General features: G+C 40.7%; 1 protein-coding gene across 5 annotated transcripts in view; it reads left to right on the top strand.

Annotated features, from left to right (window-relative positions):
* STAB1 (stabilin 1) overlaps window positions 1-16,032 on the top strand; it is a 127,254-nt gene that overhangs the window by 90,914 nt on the left and 20,308 nt on the right. For all 5 annotated transcript variants that reach the window (XM_048491299.1, XM_048491296.1, XM_048491298.1 and 2 more), the window contains 9 exons: window positions 454-504; window positions 612-695; window positions 2,347-2,490; window positions 4,507-4,644; window positions 5,387-5,446; window positions 9,216-9,392; window positions 10,210-10,299; window positions 14,743-14,883; window positions 15,792-15,851. In XM_048491299.1, the coding sequence (XP_048347256.1) occupies window positions 454-504; window positions 612-695; window positions 2,347-2,490; window positions 4,507-4,644; window positions 5,387-5,446; window positions 9,216-9,392; window positions 10,210-10,299; window positions 14,743-14,883; window positions 15,792-15,851 (945 nt within the window). The remainder of the gene's footprint in view (window positions 1-453; window positions 505-611; window positions 696-2,346; window positions 2,491-4,506; window positions 4,645-5,386; window positions 5,447-9,215; window positions 9,393-10,209; window positions 10,300-14,742; window positions 14,884-15,791; window positions 15,852-16,032) is intronic.

Genomic DNA, 16,032 nt, shown 5'->3' with positions numbered 1-16,032 from the left:
GACCAATGATCAGTGCAATAGGAGCAGAGTGCCATTAGGGTCGATTGTTAGATTGGGATTTTGGTGTCCTGCTCAGCCAATATATTCTCTGACTTTTCTTGGGGAAGCTGTTCTCTCTTTACTTAGCATCTTTATGAGGATGAAATGTCACCTTGATGGATCTCCTTGGAAAAAGGAATAGATACAAATGTGATTTTAAAAAACCCTCAGAATTATAGGTGTGTATCTGTGTGTAAAAATAGATAACAGTAATATTACTGCTATTCTGTTTGCATTATAGTATTATTGCTATAAAGATATAACAATCTTTATGTTAACCTTAATGGTCCTTATATTTCCTCAAAATGAGATGGTAATTTTTGTAATGAGGAAGGCTGTTCTTCAATGAGATCCTGATCATAAGGGATTTTAAGCAGAGACTCACCATTATTTTGTTTTGAGTTCTTATTTTAGGAGGAGTCTGTTGCCAGAGAAGCTGTTTCCCAGTTCTTTCAGTATGCGAAGGTAGGTGTAAAAATTACTATTATAAGACGGACATTAATTTATTTTAAAAGTATAAATCTTGCTTTGTTGTGTTTGTTTTAACCTCTGGGTGTGTTTCTCTTGTCTAGGCTTATAACATTATCGACCTATCAAAAGATGGACATTATACTTTTTTTGTGCCGCTTGTCGATTTCCAGTGGGATAATACCACAGTAAGCAGTGCTCTGAGATGCCATTCTGCCAGTCACTCAGTATAATTCCGTTCTTTAAGTGGCACTGTTTTTTTGAATTCTGTGTAACAAAAATGAAAAAAGTAATTGTTTCAGCAGTCCAGAGTCCCTTCCATCAGACCTCCCCTCCCCGCCTTTGGCCCAGCATGCTTGACTCAGTAAGGATCGCTGGGAGTGACCATGCGGATAACCAAATGAGAACAAATCCTCAAGCTGCACATGACTTCAGATAAACATGAACTCATTTAATGGTTCTTTTGTGTATAAATGCCAGGGTGGGGTGTAGATCATTGATGACAAGGTGGACAACTGTGTAGCCCCCATCTCCTATTAGCTCCCGTTGGAAACCATGGGGGATGGGGGCACCTCCTTTGGGAGTCCATAGCTTTGGACCCCCTGGACCAAACTTCACAAAATCTGGGTGGCATCAGTAAGAGACTCTCCTGATGATACCACCCAGGTTTGGTGAAGTTTGGTTCATGGGGGCCAATGTTATGGACCCTCAAATGTGTAGCCCTCATTTCCTATTAGCTCCCATAGGGTGTTTTTTCAAAAAGGTGCATATACAAGAAGGTCCAAGAAAATCCTGTGGTAAAGGGGGGAGGAGCACCAGAAACAGAAGTGATCTGTGTTCCATGGTTCAGCTGTGAGCCGATCTTGTGGGAACCTGGATATTTCGGGTGACTATCCCAGGTTTAATTGCCAGTGAGGAAATCACCTTCATTTCATTGGAAACGAAGGCATTGAGCAAAAATATTTGCTCTGTATTTCTATTGAAGGCACTGGAGCAAAAGTAATCATAATATAATGTTTGACTGTAGGCCTTGGGGTTTATCATATACTTAGAGTGATATCTGAATGCTTGTTGATGTTTTGGGTTTTTAGTATAAAATGGTACTTATATGTCCATCATGTAATTCTATAGCAGGGTCCAGAAAATGGACTTGATCTGTGAATTTGTCCAGGCTCAGGTTGGTGGTGGAGTGAATGTTGCTGAACCTCTTGAGAGTTTCCTTTCCATGGGTTCAGATGTGGAAAACATCATTGATAAAAGTGCAGGACATGTGTTAGTGGGTAGGAGATGAGGAAACCGTACTCTAAGTCAGCCATTAATATATTTACATAATGTACAATTGTCATCGAATCAGAAGTAATTCTCGGTGAAATCAGTGGCAAAACTTGGTTATAAGTAGTTTCTTCTGGAAGTAAGCAGTGTCTCACAAATAACTGTGGGTGCTGATGGTCTGAGGACACAGTCCATACAGCCAGATTGCTGTACTGTGGTTCTGCCAGCACCTGGAATAATGGGGCGCCCCAGGCTGTCAGGTCTGAGTATTTAGGTTAATAGATAGAAGATTCCTGGAAAAGACTCCTTGGGTACATCCATCTAATGCTGTTCCTGTACATATGTGGGTAATTTCTTCATTACTTTATTTAATGCTTGCTGGTATTCATCATTGGGTCTGATGATAGAGGCAGGTGAAATATGGTAGGTAGTTCATCCACTCCTTTTAAAGGAGAAGTAATAGTGGCTTAAATTTCAGTTCACTTAATGTTATCTCATAGACCTGGCTTTTGGTAAGAGCTCTGGGAAGATACCAAACTCTGACTTGTACAACTATCCTTTCTACAGCTTTTAGAATGGAAAAAGGGTAGCATCAAGGATTTCCTTCTCTATCACGTAGTCATCTGCCAGCGCTTACTGTCAAATGATCTGGAATTGCTTGATTCCATTACAACTCTATCCGGACACAAAATACAAGTTTCTACAAAAGAGGTACATGCCACTGTTACTAGTCCATTTCCATGTTACTCCGTGCATGCTTTTGCATAAGTGCCCCATGTTGCATGTTCATTGTTCCCCTTACACACTAGATTTGCCAGTGGTAACTAGACTCAAATCCGTATTGTAGCCTCTAGTTGAATAGATTAACATGATAGTAAACAGCAGGACAAACTACAGCTTTTAGATAGGACTACTTCTGAGGAACAAGGGGAGCAGTGTTTGCTTTATGCGAATAGTGGCACTAGCCCCAGTCCTGCTTCAGTCACTCAATAATTGTACAAATGCTGTGAAGAAAAAAGGAGGAACCTTGCCGCAGGGAAAAACCAGGGGTGTGCACTTTTTCCCCCCAGTATTTTTCACATTTGGGCTTAATAGATCCAATATTTTTGGGAATGTCCATAAAAAGCTGAATCCCCTCACCAATATGGGTTTTTTTGCCTTTTTCAAATATTTGAAAAATATTGGGTCCATTAAATTCCATAGGAAAAATTTGTGGGACTTTGGGGTTACTATTTTTAAGGTACAGGAATCATATTTGATGGTGCCTCTCCTTACAAGAACTCCCAGGTTTGGTAAAAATCAGGTCAGGAGGTCCAATGTAATGGGCTCCCAAATGGAGCAAAACTTAGTCAGAGCCTAAGGAGAAGAACCTGCAGCTACACTGAAAATGTGTTCCCTCTGCTTTAAAAAACTGCCCCCAAGTCCCCCACAAAGACTCCCCAAAGAATGTGGTGTTACTGAACATTTTTCCTATAATTCCAAGAATGGTGGGAAAATTTGTCTCAGCTCGATTCTCTGGTCTCACATTGCTTGACTGGAATAAAAAACAAAAAATCACCTTTTTCATCTCTTTTTGTTTCCATATGCATCTGCTATTGGTTCCACTGTGAAAATCATGTTATTTACATGGCTGCACATACATTTCACAATGGAGCAAATCCTGGCTCCCTTGGGTGTTGTGGAGATGTGAAAACAGCATGATGAAAGAAAAAGAAGAAGAGTTCGATTTATATCCCCCTTTTTCTCCTGTAAGGAGACTCAAAGGGCCTTACAGTCTACTTTCCCTTCCCCCCTCACAACGAACACCCTGTGAGGTGGGTGGGGCTGAGAGAGCTCCCAAGAACTGTGACTAGCCCAAGGTCACCCAGCTGGCATGTATTGGAGTTCACAAGCTAATCTGGTTCACCAGATAAGCCTCCACAGAGTGGCACAGCAGGGAATCAAACCCAGTTCTACAGATTAGTGTGCACCTGCTCTTAACCACTACACTACGCTAAAGCTAAAGGCTTTAGAGAGAGGCTAAAGCCACTTCTCCCTCTGTGCTTTGGTTACAAATTGAAAAATGCTGATGTGCATCTGGGAGACACAAAATTCCAATCACACTTGGAATATAAATACAAGGACTTCGCAATGTGTGGATGTGAGAATCCCCAACTGTAGGCATTGGAGTATGTTTGCAAGATGTTACCCCTCACTAATACTTTGTGACCACTAACCAACTGGCGCTTGTGACAACTATATGCATGCCTTTTCCAACCATGATGGTCACCTAGGTGGTAGTTCTGGCTTTTTCCAGGTACTACTAAATGTGCAAGAAATCCCTGTAAGATTTTATTAGCATTCACCATGGTGGGCTTGGGAAAAACACATGGGTTTTTTGTATACCATGGGCAGTGGCAAATGTTCAAAATCATCTTCAAGTCTCTGAAAAGTTATTGCCTTTGCACAGATTACAGTAAGTAGTGTGGAAAGAACAGGAAGGAAAATATCTGTAGTTGCAAGCAAAGAGGCAGTGCCTCGATTCCTCACAATACAAATTGACTGTAAACAGTCAAAAATGTCCACCAAGACAAATCTGCAGTGTACTTTTTCACTCCTGTGATTTCTTAAGGGACTTTTGATCCAAAGGAACCACAAAAGGATGTTGAACATATGTGGCCATAATAATGTTGTACTTTTGGGAAGGTGTCTCTTATTGGGAATGTGCTTTATGTTTTTCTTTCCCAGGATAGTATATATTTAAATAAGGAAGTGAAAATAATTGACAGTGACTTCGAGGGACCAAAGGCTGTTATACATTTCATTGATAAGATTTTAATTCCAAATGATATGCAGAATCATGATGTTTCATCCAATCTATCAGAGGTATGTCTAAAAAATAATTATTTTAAATGAGGTATTAATTTTTAAAAATTAAAACACAGAAGTAGTTCAGTACAAAAATTCAGTTTTTGACACTGATACAATTTTCTATGCAGCAAATGAATTGATATCGAGATTTTAATATTTTTTCATAATGGCTGATTACGCACAAGGCATCTGCTACATGGTGGGGGCAAATGTCTGTCACAGCAAGATTTCTTGTATGGACATAGTTCCTCAAGCCCTGCTTTTACTTTCCATTCTCTCCATGGCAAGACCTGACCTTCTGACATGAGTAAGTCTCAGCTGTGATGCTTCTGGTACCCATAACCATCATTTTTCTGAAGTGATGCTTGATTATTCCAACCTCAGAACCCTGATTTTCCAGACTTCAGGTACATGCATACTGAGGCTGAAAATTTGCGCAGTGCCCCTTTTGGACAAAATGAACCAGAAGGATCGTGTATACTACACTCTCCCTGTATGCACAAACATTGCCTGAAAAGGGCTTACACATGTGACCAAATAGGTAAAATGTCTTTGTGATAATTGATGATTAGTAGAATATATAACATGCTATAGTTGAGTCATCTCTATTATGATTGTAGTCATTGTCATGGCATTGTAATTGTAGGGGATATAACTAAGTCCAACATGGGAAAGCTACATGATTATGTAACAGTTTTAGACATCTGCTCAGTGAAGAAGAAATTTACCTTCTAATGATACTATTTATGTTTTTCAGAAATCCATCACAGAAGTTGCAGAAGCTTATGGATACAAAATCTACAGCAAACTTTTAGAGGTAGATTAACTAACTTCTTGAGCTGCAGTCCTTGTAATGAAATGTCTCCTTACAATACGAAAGTATAACTTCCACATGCAGTTGAGAATACTGGGGTTTAAGTGGGATTGGGAATTCGGTTCTGGATTCTAAAAATACAGATTAGCAAATCTCAGGCCCCTTCTACATATGCAGATTAATCCACTTTCAATCCACTTTCAATGCACTTTGCAGCTGTATATAGCAACATCCACTTGCAAACAGTTGTGAAAATGGATTGAAAATGCATTCTGCATGTGCAGAAGGGCCCTTGGAATCTGAGACAATTGTCTCTAACAGAAAATGTTTTATATAAATCACTCTGGAAACCTGGGATAAATGAGGTGGTTTACTGGTTTTGTAGAGGCTTCATAGCTGCTCTTGCCCTTCTAGGAGTCCTTGCAGATTGCTAACTTTGGGGTTGATGCCTGGGAAAAGTAGCATTTGGGTATGGGAGGGAGCTCACAGTGTCTAGCCTCTGAAGCTGCCTTTTCGTTCAGGGAAAGTGATCTGTTAATTGTAATTTTGGAAGAAACCCATGCCCCACCTGGTGTTTGGTAATCTTGACTAACGGTTAAGCTAGTTCCACCTCCTCGCTGCTTACCTCTCCAGCTGTGAAGCAGTTGGAGACATTGGCTATTGGGGTGGGGAGAATATTTGCCTTGACCCTGTTCTGATGAAAGAGGGTAATGTCATGTCTCTATATGTGGTTCTTATTTTATGAGTCACATTGGCCGAATTCCCACTGAAAATTTAATCTGGATACAACCAAGTTTCAAAAGGATCGGCACCTTTTCATCCAGGTTCCAACATCCTCACTGCAGCATGTTTCTAGTGAAGACACCTAGGCCTGCCCCTTTGGGGGTGCCTGCTGTCAGGGGTGCAATTGTTAAGCTAGCAGCACCAAAATTTCAGAGTATCTTTAGGAGACCCTCCTGATGATACTACCCAGGCTTGGTGAAGTTTGGTTCAATGTGTAGCCCCCATCTCCTATTAGCTCCCATTGAAGTGTTTTTCCCCCCAAAAGGTACATATACAAGCAGGTCCAGGAAAATCCCTCGATAAGTGGGGGGGGGGGTGTGTGCCTGAACAGGACTGATCTGTGTTTCGTGGTTCGGCTGTGAGGAGATCTCAAGGAAACCTGGATAGTTCAGGTGACTATCCCAGGATTAATCACCAGTGAGAATTTGCCCACTGTCATCAGGCACCTCACACTCATAAGAACATAAGAACATAAGAGCAAGCCAGCTGGATCAGACCAGAGTCCATCTGTCCAGCTCTCTGCTACTCGCAGTGGCCCACCAGGTGCCTTAGGGAACTCACATGCAGGATGTGAAAGCAATGGCCTTCTGCGGCTGTTGCTCCCGATCACCTGGTCTGTTAAGGCATTTACAATCTCAGATCAAAGAGGATCAAGATTGGTAGCCATAAATCGACTTCTCCTCCATAAATCTGTCTAAGCCCCTTTTAAAGCTATCCAGGTTAGTGGCCATCACCACCTCCTGTGGCAGCATATTCCAAACACCAATCACACGTTGCATGAAGAAGTGTTTCCTTTTATTAGTCCTAATTCTTCCCCCCAGCATTTTCAATGAATGCCCCCTGGTTCTAGTATTGTGAGAAAGAGAGAAAAATTTCTCTCTGTCAACATTTTCTACCCCATGCATAATTTTATAGACTTCAATCATATCCCCCCCTCAGCCGCCTCCTCTCCAAACTAAAGAGTCCCAAACGCTGCAGCCTCTCCTCATAGGGAAGGTGCTCCAGTCCCTCAATCATCCTCGTTGCCCTTCTCTGCACTTTTTCTATCTCCTCAATATCCTTTTTGAAATGCGGCGACCAGAACTGGACACAGTACTCCAAGTGCGGTCGCACCACTGCTTTATATAAGGGCATGACAATCTTTGCAGTTTTATTATCAATTCCTTTCCTAATGATCCCCAGCATAGAGTTTGCCTTTTTCACAGCTGCCATGCATTGAGTTGACATTCCCATGGAACTATCAACTAAGACGCCCAAATCCCTTTCCTGGTCTGTGACTGATAGCACTGACCCTTGTAGCGTGTATGTGAAGTTTGGATTTTTTGCCCCTATGTGCATCACTTTACATTTTGCTACATTGAACTGCATTTGCCATTTCTTAGTCCACTCACCTAATTTATCAAGGTCTGCTTGGAGCTGTTCGCAATCCTTTGTGGTTCTCACCACCCTACATAATTTGGTATCATCTGCAAACTTGGCCACCACCCCTACCCACCGCTACACTCCATGACCTTGGTTGCCTTACGGTAATGTAGAAGCTGCCACCCTGACCTGGATGGCCCAGAGTCGCCTGATCCTGTCAGAATTCAGAAGAAAAGCAGGGTCAGTCCTGGTTAGTACTTGGATGGAAAATGACAAAGGAAAACCAAGGTCATTAAAGCAGAGGCAGTCAATGGCAAACCATCACTGAATATCTGTTGCCTTGAAAATTCTCTGTGGCCACCATAAATTGGCTGCCGCTGGATGGCACTTCCCACCAGCAAGTGCAAGAAAAACAACAGCCTTCCATGAGGGGATATACAAACATACACAAGAAATCTGTCCTGTGTGTGTACTGAGAAGATTGAAACCAAAACATTGATAGCCTAAAATTGGTAGTACTTGGCAAATCATTGAGCCTTTAATGTTTGTACTTTTCTCTAGGAGAGGACAAAGCCTCCTTTTTGTCTCCCCGTCTCCTCAGTATTTTCTATCTCGTGCCCTTCTCCTGTGTCATCCTTGCCCCTGGGCTTCCAGTTTGGGAACTTAGCAGGGACAGGGACACATATGCCTCCTCCTGTAGTGCCTGTGCATGTTCCAAGGCAGGATGCAAAGGTGCTCTGTCACCTGGCTTAGAGCCTAGTAGTGCAGGGGGGTGTATGGTGGGAGCATCTCCTCCTCTGCTACCTTGACTGTCTCCTGGCAGCCATGGAATAGATAGTGGGAGGCAATGCTGCACACATTGCCATTTTGACTCTTTGAATGTCCACTTGGCTCACTGGGGCATTGAATTGGCTCTCTGCAAACTACACTTATGGATATCAAAAGAACACCCATTGAAAGTAGCTGCCAATTTCAGTCCATCAGTAGCTTGCCATTAATATGCCATTAATATGCAGTATCATAATAAATTACAGTAAACAGTGTGCTAGCTGCAGAGCTGGTGTTTATGAATGCTGCTGCTCATTCCTTTTATGCTGCATTGTGCTGAGTGTTGAACTCTTGCTCTCAGCTTCAAACAGAATAACTGTGAGGGGCATGTGTAAGATGATTGTAGTATCGATAGGAATTTCTTCACATGAGTCGTCACATGTGAGTATTTGTAGAATCAAAAGCTTCTTTATTATTTAGTTGTTACTGATTTTCTACAGCCATCGCATGCCAAACAAGTACCAATTTCCAGTAAAATTGTAACACAAACAGCAATTCACACATCAAATCTACAGTGTAGGTATACTTCGCAAAAAGGGCAGCCATGGAGTCATTCATCAGAAAATTCTTCCCATCCCAGCAAAAAACTCCCTTTAAAAGACCTCCGTAAAGTCTAATTTCTTTTACTTGATAGGCCATTTTTTGAAAAGACAGATTGGTGGGTTCAGATCATTGTGGCTGAGTTCCTTGAAAGGCTTTTTGTTTTGTTTGTTTGAGATGCTGATTGTACACAGATGATTTCATGGCACATGTGCTATTATGGCATGCTACGTTCACATTGTTCTGTGTCTCTGGGCAGGAGGCGGGACTTCTTCCGTTGATTAATGAACCCACTCACCAACCCTTCACCATGTTTTGGCCAACTGATGCTGCATTTAATTCACTTCCTGAGGATAGGAAGAATTGGCTGTACCACAAAGAACACCGAAGCAAACTGGCTGCATATCTCAAACAACTCATGATCAGAAGTGTTCAGGTAAACTGAGCAATGGAACAAAATATAAGCCTCCTTTCCAAAGTGCTCTTGGGCATCCATCCAACAGAACACATGATTGATTGGTTTACTTTATTTATGTCCCGCCTTTCTCTCCCTACGGGGATCCAATGCAACTTCTATTGGTGCTGCTGTGCATGGAGGTGGATGCACACTTGTACAGTTGACAGAAACAGAACATGCAAAAAAAATCTGGATCCATGTCTGGCTGCAAGCTGTATTTAACTGAATAGAGCACTTAGGCTGCCATTCTAAGAACACTTTCTTAGGAGTAAGCCTCATTGAATAAAATGGAATTTATTTCTGAGAAGATCTACTTAGGATTATTCCCTCGAGCAACTAATGGGTACCTGGTGAAGGAAAATGTTAATGAGTAATGCTAAAATGTTAATCAGCAACATAAGGACTTTCCAGCCTCTTTTTTCTGAGGTTTCGGTGCACAGCTGCAATTAGAGAATCAGAAAACATTGATTATAGTTTTCTTAGCACTGAGGGATAGCTTTTGCTATAAATTATTTTATGCTTCTGTATCCCAGAAACACATCTGTCCTGAATAGTGGGTAATATGCAATCTTAAATAATTAATTAGATAAAAAGTATTTCATGGGTTGATAGGCTTACACTGATTCCACTGTTTGGACAAAGAACTGTCCGGAGCAAATGTGGCTGAATTCATGGGAAAATAAGCTAAAGTAGCTTTTGTTTCTCTTCCCATGTGGTCATTTCTTAAAAGTTAACTCTTGTATGGTGTAATTGAAAATTCATAGTCTGATTGCTACTTCCTTTTGCATGTTTCTAGGTATTTCCTTCCATTCTGATACAGCATAAATTGCATTTAACAACTATGCATGGATCTACTATCTCATTTAGCTGCAGCAAAAACAGTCCGGTAAGTATGAGGCTTTAAATCCCAAACTGATGTAGTTTACAAGGCTTTCTGCCCTGATCTGGATGACTGATCGCTGGACAGATCTTGTTAGATCTCAGAGCAGGGTTGGCCCTGGTTAGTACTTGGATGGGAGACCACTAAGGAATACCAGAGTTGAAATGCAAGGCAGGCAGTGGCAAACCACCTCTGTTAGGCAGATTCTGCATGGGCCAAAAACAGTGGTGTGAAAATGGTGTTGTAGAGGAAGAGATAACTTCTCTCCTCTCTGCGTGGGTCAAGACCTTGAGAATACTCACAACTCGGAGACAGAAAATCTTTTAAAATATCTTTTGAAGGTTTTATTGACTACAAAGTCCTTTAATAAACAAAAAATACTGGCAGGCAATCAGTCCATGAAGGGCCAGCAATTAAAAACCAAGTCATAATACACATCCTTGGAAGTACAGATGTTAACTCCATAAGCAAGCACTAAAGCTCTAAGCAACGAACAGTATAGTTGCAACTAACAGCTACAAGCGAAAAAAAGAGGTTTAAGCCAGCCTGAATAGGCAGTTATAGAAAACATTACCCCTCAGGTGATCTATATCACCCATTAACACAAGCATGTAGTATGACTCATGATTCTTGTTGGATGCTAAACATTCCATTGTTAAAGAAACCTCATGCAGCTGGTCCGTGACCTTCAATTAACTGTTGTCTAGTGCCAAGTGGGAAGCAAGAAAAAAAACTAAGACAGGAAATTATTTAGAAAGCTGCTGCACTCTCATAGCTTTGACTGAGGTAATAATGGCAATTCCTCCACAAGTGTAAACCCTTTTACACCATTTTAAACTATTTTACACCGTTTTCACACCACTATTTTTGGCCCATGTGGAGTCCGCCTTAGTCTCTTGCTTGAAAACCTACTGGGTTGCCAAATGTTGGCTGTGACTTAGTGGTACTTTATACCCACACAAGGCTTTCTAACAAGATGCAGACAAAAGCCTATAGGATCATAGCCTGAAATTCCCCTGCCCCTTAAACAGTTCTGGGGGATTCAAACACCCTTTCCACACAACTCTCCTAAAATGTTTGTAAAACATTTGTAAAAAAAAATTCAATCCCTCCTGCCACTTTGGTTCTCATTCACCTCCTTCCTGGCCCCATTATTGTAAAAAAAAAAAACCTTTTACATTTTGTGTTGAATTGACGCTTCAATATTTCGCAACCTTGTGCTACATTCTGTACTTCCTGTATACTCGATGCTTCGAAGTTTGCTCCCCCTGCCCCAAATAAGAGAACAAACAGAGAAATGCGGCAGATAAACAGGCAAGGGGAAACTGAGTGAGCTCAGAATATGATGCCGAGGAAGTTCAGAGAAGTATGAGAAATATAGTTAGTAGATTGCACAGTAACAGAAGACACTTTCAAAAAGTTTCAGCCAGATAATCGTTTTAAAAGGGGATTCATTTAAAATGTTTTGAGGCTGGAAATAAGATGTTTTGGGGTTAAAACAGTGCAGAACTCCATGGAGGAAACATTTTATTTCTTGTCTCAAAACATTTTAAATGAATTGTGCAGAAAGGCCCATAGCCATCATCAACTTGGTGGAAGTGGACATTCTTCAGCTACAGTACATAAAGAAACACAGGAGGAACCTTAAGGCCTACATGCAATGTAGTAGAGGAGAAAGAAAGAAGTTGACTGAGGGACAATTATACAATACATGTGATGTGAGTCTGGGCAAGGGTGGCCACCTTGCTTCATTGCTACACAAAGAATCAGTGCAACTCTCCTTGAAGCTTTTGTGCTGCTCTGTGTGGCTCCAAAGGCTGCAAGGGGAAGGAGGGTCTTCAGGCTTCCTTCCTATGCTATAGAAAGGGCCTGCAGGGAATAATTTCCCCTTCCTTGGCCCTACTGTAGCTGTTTCCATTGATGAAAGTGATGCAGAATGAAAGCCTGAAGCCACTACTTCCCCCTATCAGCAATCAGAGCCACACAGCACACATTTTCAAGATGAGTTACACAGATTCTACATCCAACAAGTAAGGTTGGGCACTTATGTCCCAACTTATGTCACATGTATTGGGTATTATGGCACTGAGAGACTGGGTGGCTAGAGGACATGTAGTCAAGGAGGCTGGAAAAATGAGTTCCAAAAGAGAAGCCAATGTTTTAAAATGATCAGGACCAAATTAGAGTAGTAGTATTTATTTACATTTGTAGGACCAAATTAGAGTAGTATTATTTATTTACATTTGTAGGACCAAATTAGAGTAGTATTATTTATTTACATTTGTAGACCAGTAATAAAAAGAAAATTTTACATTACATCTTAAGTAATAAAATAGACCCAATAAAATATACATCATTGACAGCCAAAAGGTCCATTATCTGCAACTATAATAATTTTAGCACTGGATATAACCAAGGCCCTCACCGACCAAATCATACCACTTTTTACATACAAGAGAACAAAATTTGAAATTTTGGCACCTTTATCATCAAGGAGAAATTTAGTCAGTAGCTGAAGGATGATTTGAATATTTAAATCTATGTATCAGAGGCAAAATTAGACAGATCCTAATTTCAATATGTACTTCACAGTGAAGTAATATATGTGAAACCATCTCTATCATCTAATCATTACGTAGACAGTGCCACAACTCAAAAGGCTGATTCTGAAATTTTCCATATGGAACAGCAGACAGTAGGGCATCTGGAGCTTTGAAGAAGGCCCACCTAGACCTGAAAAAAGGAACGGTGGAACGATAAGGGGCAAGAGATAAGCCTGACCATGATTTTCGAACTTTATGTGGGTTAGGAAAAAGTTCAGTCTCATCCTACATTTCAATATTGCTGAGTGACCAGAGACTTTGCTCTTCCTAGTCCTATTTCCAGCAATTGTTCTAGACTTATCTTGGCTAGGTTTTTTTTTATTATTATCCTGGTACACCATAGTGAATATGGAGCAGCTGAGAGGAACTGAGGCATTAGTCCAATTGGATTTAGATGAATTTTCAACTAGTAATTAATTGTAATTAGTCTCTATCTTGTGTGGACTGGCCTCTTTTCTAAGCACAGCCTTGGCTTTAAATTTGGAGGTATTAAAGAATGCCCTAAGAAAACACTGCTGAACTCTCACCAGTAAAGTTACTGTATGACCCCAATTGAACACCATACGTAAGTTGGGATAAGGTTTTAGCCAACTATAATTTGATGGCTATTCAAATAAAAACACTGCCTTTGGTCATAAAAAATCTAAAAATGGCCCAGAGTGGATTGCAGATTGAATATGGGCAGTATTTTTTTGTTATATTGGAATACTATGCCTAAGTATTTAAAACATTTAACTTGTTCAATTAGATGCCCGTTCAACTGTCAGGAAGATCTTTAAAACTTGCTGCTGAAATGCACTATCTTTGTTTTTGCGGAATTAATGATTAACTGTTTTAAGCTCCTAAAGCTCATTTAAACCCAACTCCTGATTGTGAAAGGGTGCCTGTATTGTCTGCATACATATGGATGGGTAATTTTTCCCCCTCTTATTAGTTTTGGGGCATGTGTGTATATGTTCTGATTTGATCTAGAACACACGGATTTGTCTTTTTTGGCTATCCAAAATCTTTGTCCAACACTACATTTTGAAGGAATCAGCTTTCTTCAAAGTCAGCTTTCACAACCATACGTAGAAATGGTAATGAGGAATATGAATGGTCTTGACCTTGCCTGTCAGTGACACATCTGTACACTTAAGAATCTTTTTTAGATTCTTCATAGCTGCCCATCCCAGTCTACCCCTGATTTCTTCATTGCAGTCTCCCTTTTACTTGGTAGTGGAGCTAAAGAATAGAAAATCTTGGAAGAACTTTCAACTTTTTCATCATCAACCTTAAAGCTGTGTAATTCTCCTGTAGTCATTACTTTTGTCTTCTTTATATTCAGCTGTAACACTATTTTAGTACTTCCTGCTTTAACGTTCATCAGGAGTTGTTTCAAGTCTTCACTGTTTTCTGCCAGTAATATAATAATATCAGCATATCTCAAATTGTTGATGTTCCTTCCACCAACTTTCACTCCACCTTCATCTAAATCTAATCCAACTTTCCTTATTATATGTTCTGCAAACAGATTGAAGAGATAGGGAGATAAAATACATCCTTGTCCAACACCTTTGTCAATTAGAAACCTTTCTGTTTCTTTTTATTCTGTTCTAACAGTAGCCTCTTGTCCAAAGTATGAGTTGTGCATTAAAACATCGCTTTACACACATTCTTCTGCATAAGAAGATTTTAGCTGGTTGCTACTTTTAATGCCACATTTCAATCTTTGCTACTTTTAATGTCAACATTGCAATCAAGCCTGCCTTCCTGGGCAACAGTGGCCAAGAAGCAATAGGTGGATGGGATGAACTTCACATGCCGATTTGAACACAATCTTCTGCTATTTCTCTCATTCTTGTAGGGCTATATTCAGACAGACAACACGAAGATTATACACAGCTATATGGAATTTAATGTGGGTATTGCTTACGGTATTGATCAGCTGCTGGAACCTCCAGATCAGGGAGCCCGCTGTGATGAGTTTCATCCTGCTGTGATTGCGGTGAGTGCTCAGATTTTTAAAACATGCACACTTATGAGTGTGAGCACCTGTCACCCTTCCAAAATGTTAGCCTAGAAGACAGGTGCTAGGCTATTTCACTTGTGAGGCCCCTCCCAATCCCCCCCCCCGACTAGAAGAAGATGGGGTTCACAAAATGTAATCTACTTCAATGAGGTCCTGGAGGGAAAAAAATCCTGGAGGTCCTGAAAGGACATAAAACAATGCTAAGACAGCATTATTGTGAAATGGAGTACAAGAAAAATTACTGAAAATGACTGGTGGGTTGTTTAGAGACCACAGTACATTATGAACAGCATGTGTAAGAAAGGCCTATGACCATGTCAGAAAAATATTATATACCTTGGTCGGAAGCTCCCTAAATTTTAATGCCAAAACTATAGTTAAATCCAGCACTGTCTAGAACAGGACTTCAGGGTCGATACCAGGAATCCGATAACCCTATCAGCTTCCCACAGCATGGGCCAATTGGCCAATTGGCCATGCTGGTGGTAGGGGCTGGATAAATTGTAGTCCCTGGAACATCTTGAGAGTCAAAGCAGGTTCCCTACCCCTGGTCTAGAAGAACTGGGTCACATTTCCATGTAGAATGGAATTAACGAAACCTAAATGAAGTTAAGTCTCCTAGAGCCATTTTAGGTCAGCATGACAGAGGGGGATTGAAGCACCCACATCATGTAAATCACTGTCCTGATCCACAGATGCCTGGGAAGCATGGACACTCCAGTCCACTTGTGCTCCAAAATCCTCATGACAGCCCTGAGGACTTTGCATTTTGAGAATATTCTGGCTAATGCAGCTGTGGCCTATGCTGGGTGGGATTTAGTGGTAAATGTCAATAATACATTCCCTCTGTGTGTGTGTTCTCCTTCCACATATCCTGTGCCTAGGACTCTGAATGTGGCTCCTGTATATATCCCCTTCCATGTCCTTTTAGATCAGTTGAACAAGCAAGTTCTTGCATTGTTAGCATCATGTATAAAACAAGTATTGAGCATGTGACTCATGTAACATGTATTAACCTTTGGTATTTTAATGGAATCCCAAGAAAATGTGGTAAGATCCAATTTCGCTTAACTGGCATCTGCAAAGTAAACAGTTTCAGAAGATGTTAGAATAAACTCAGTTTTT

This window comes from Sphaerodactylus townsendi, linkage group LG03 (genome assembly GCF_021028975.2).
Source record: "Sphaerodactylus townsendi isolate TG3544 linkage group LG03, MPM_Stown_v2.3, whole genome shotgun sequence".
Taxonomy (NCBI): domain Eukaryota; kingdom Metazoa; phylum Chordata; class Lepidosauria; order Squamata; family Sphaerodactylidae; genus Sphaerodactylus; species Sphaerodactylus townsendi.
Note: the sequence above shows the minus strand (reverse complement) of the source record. Positions and strands in the feature narration are given on the sequence as shown.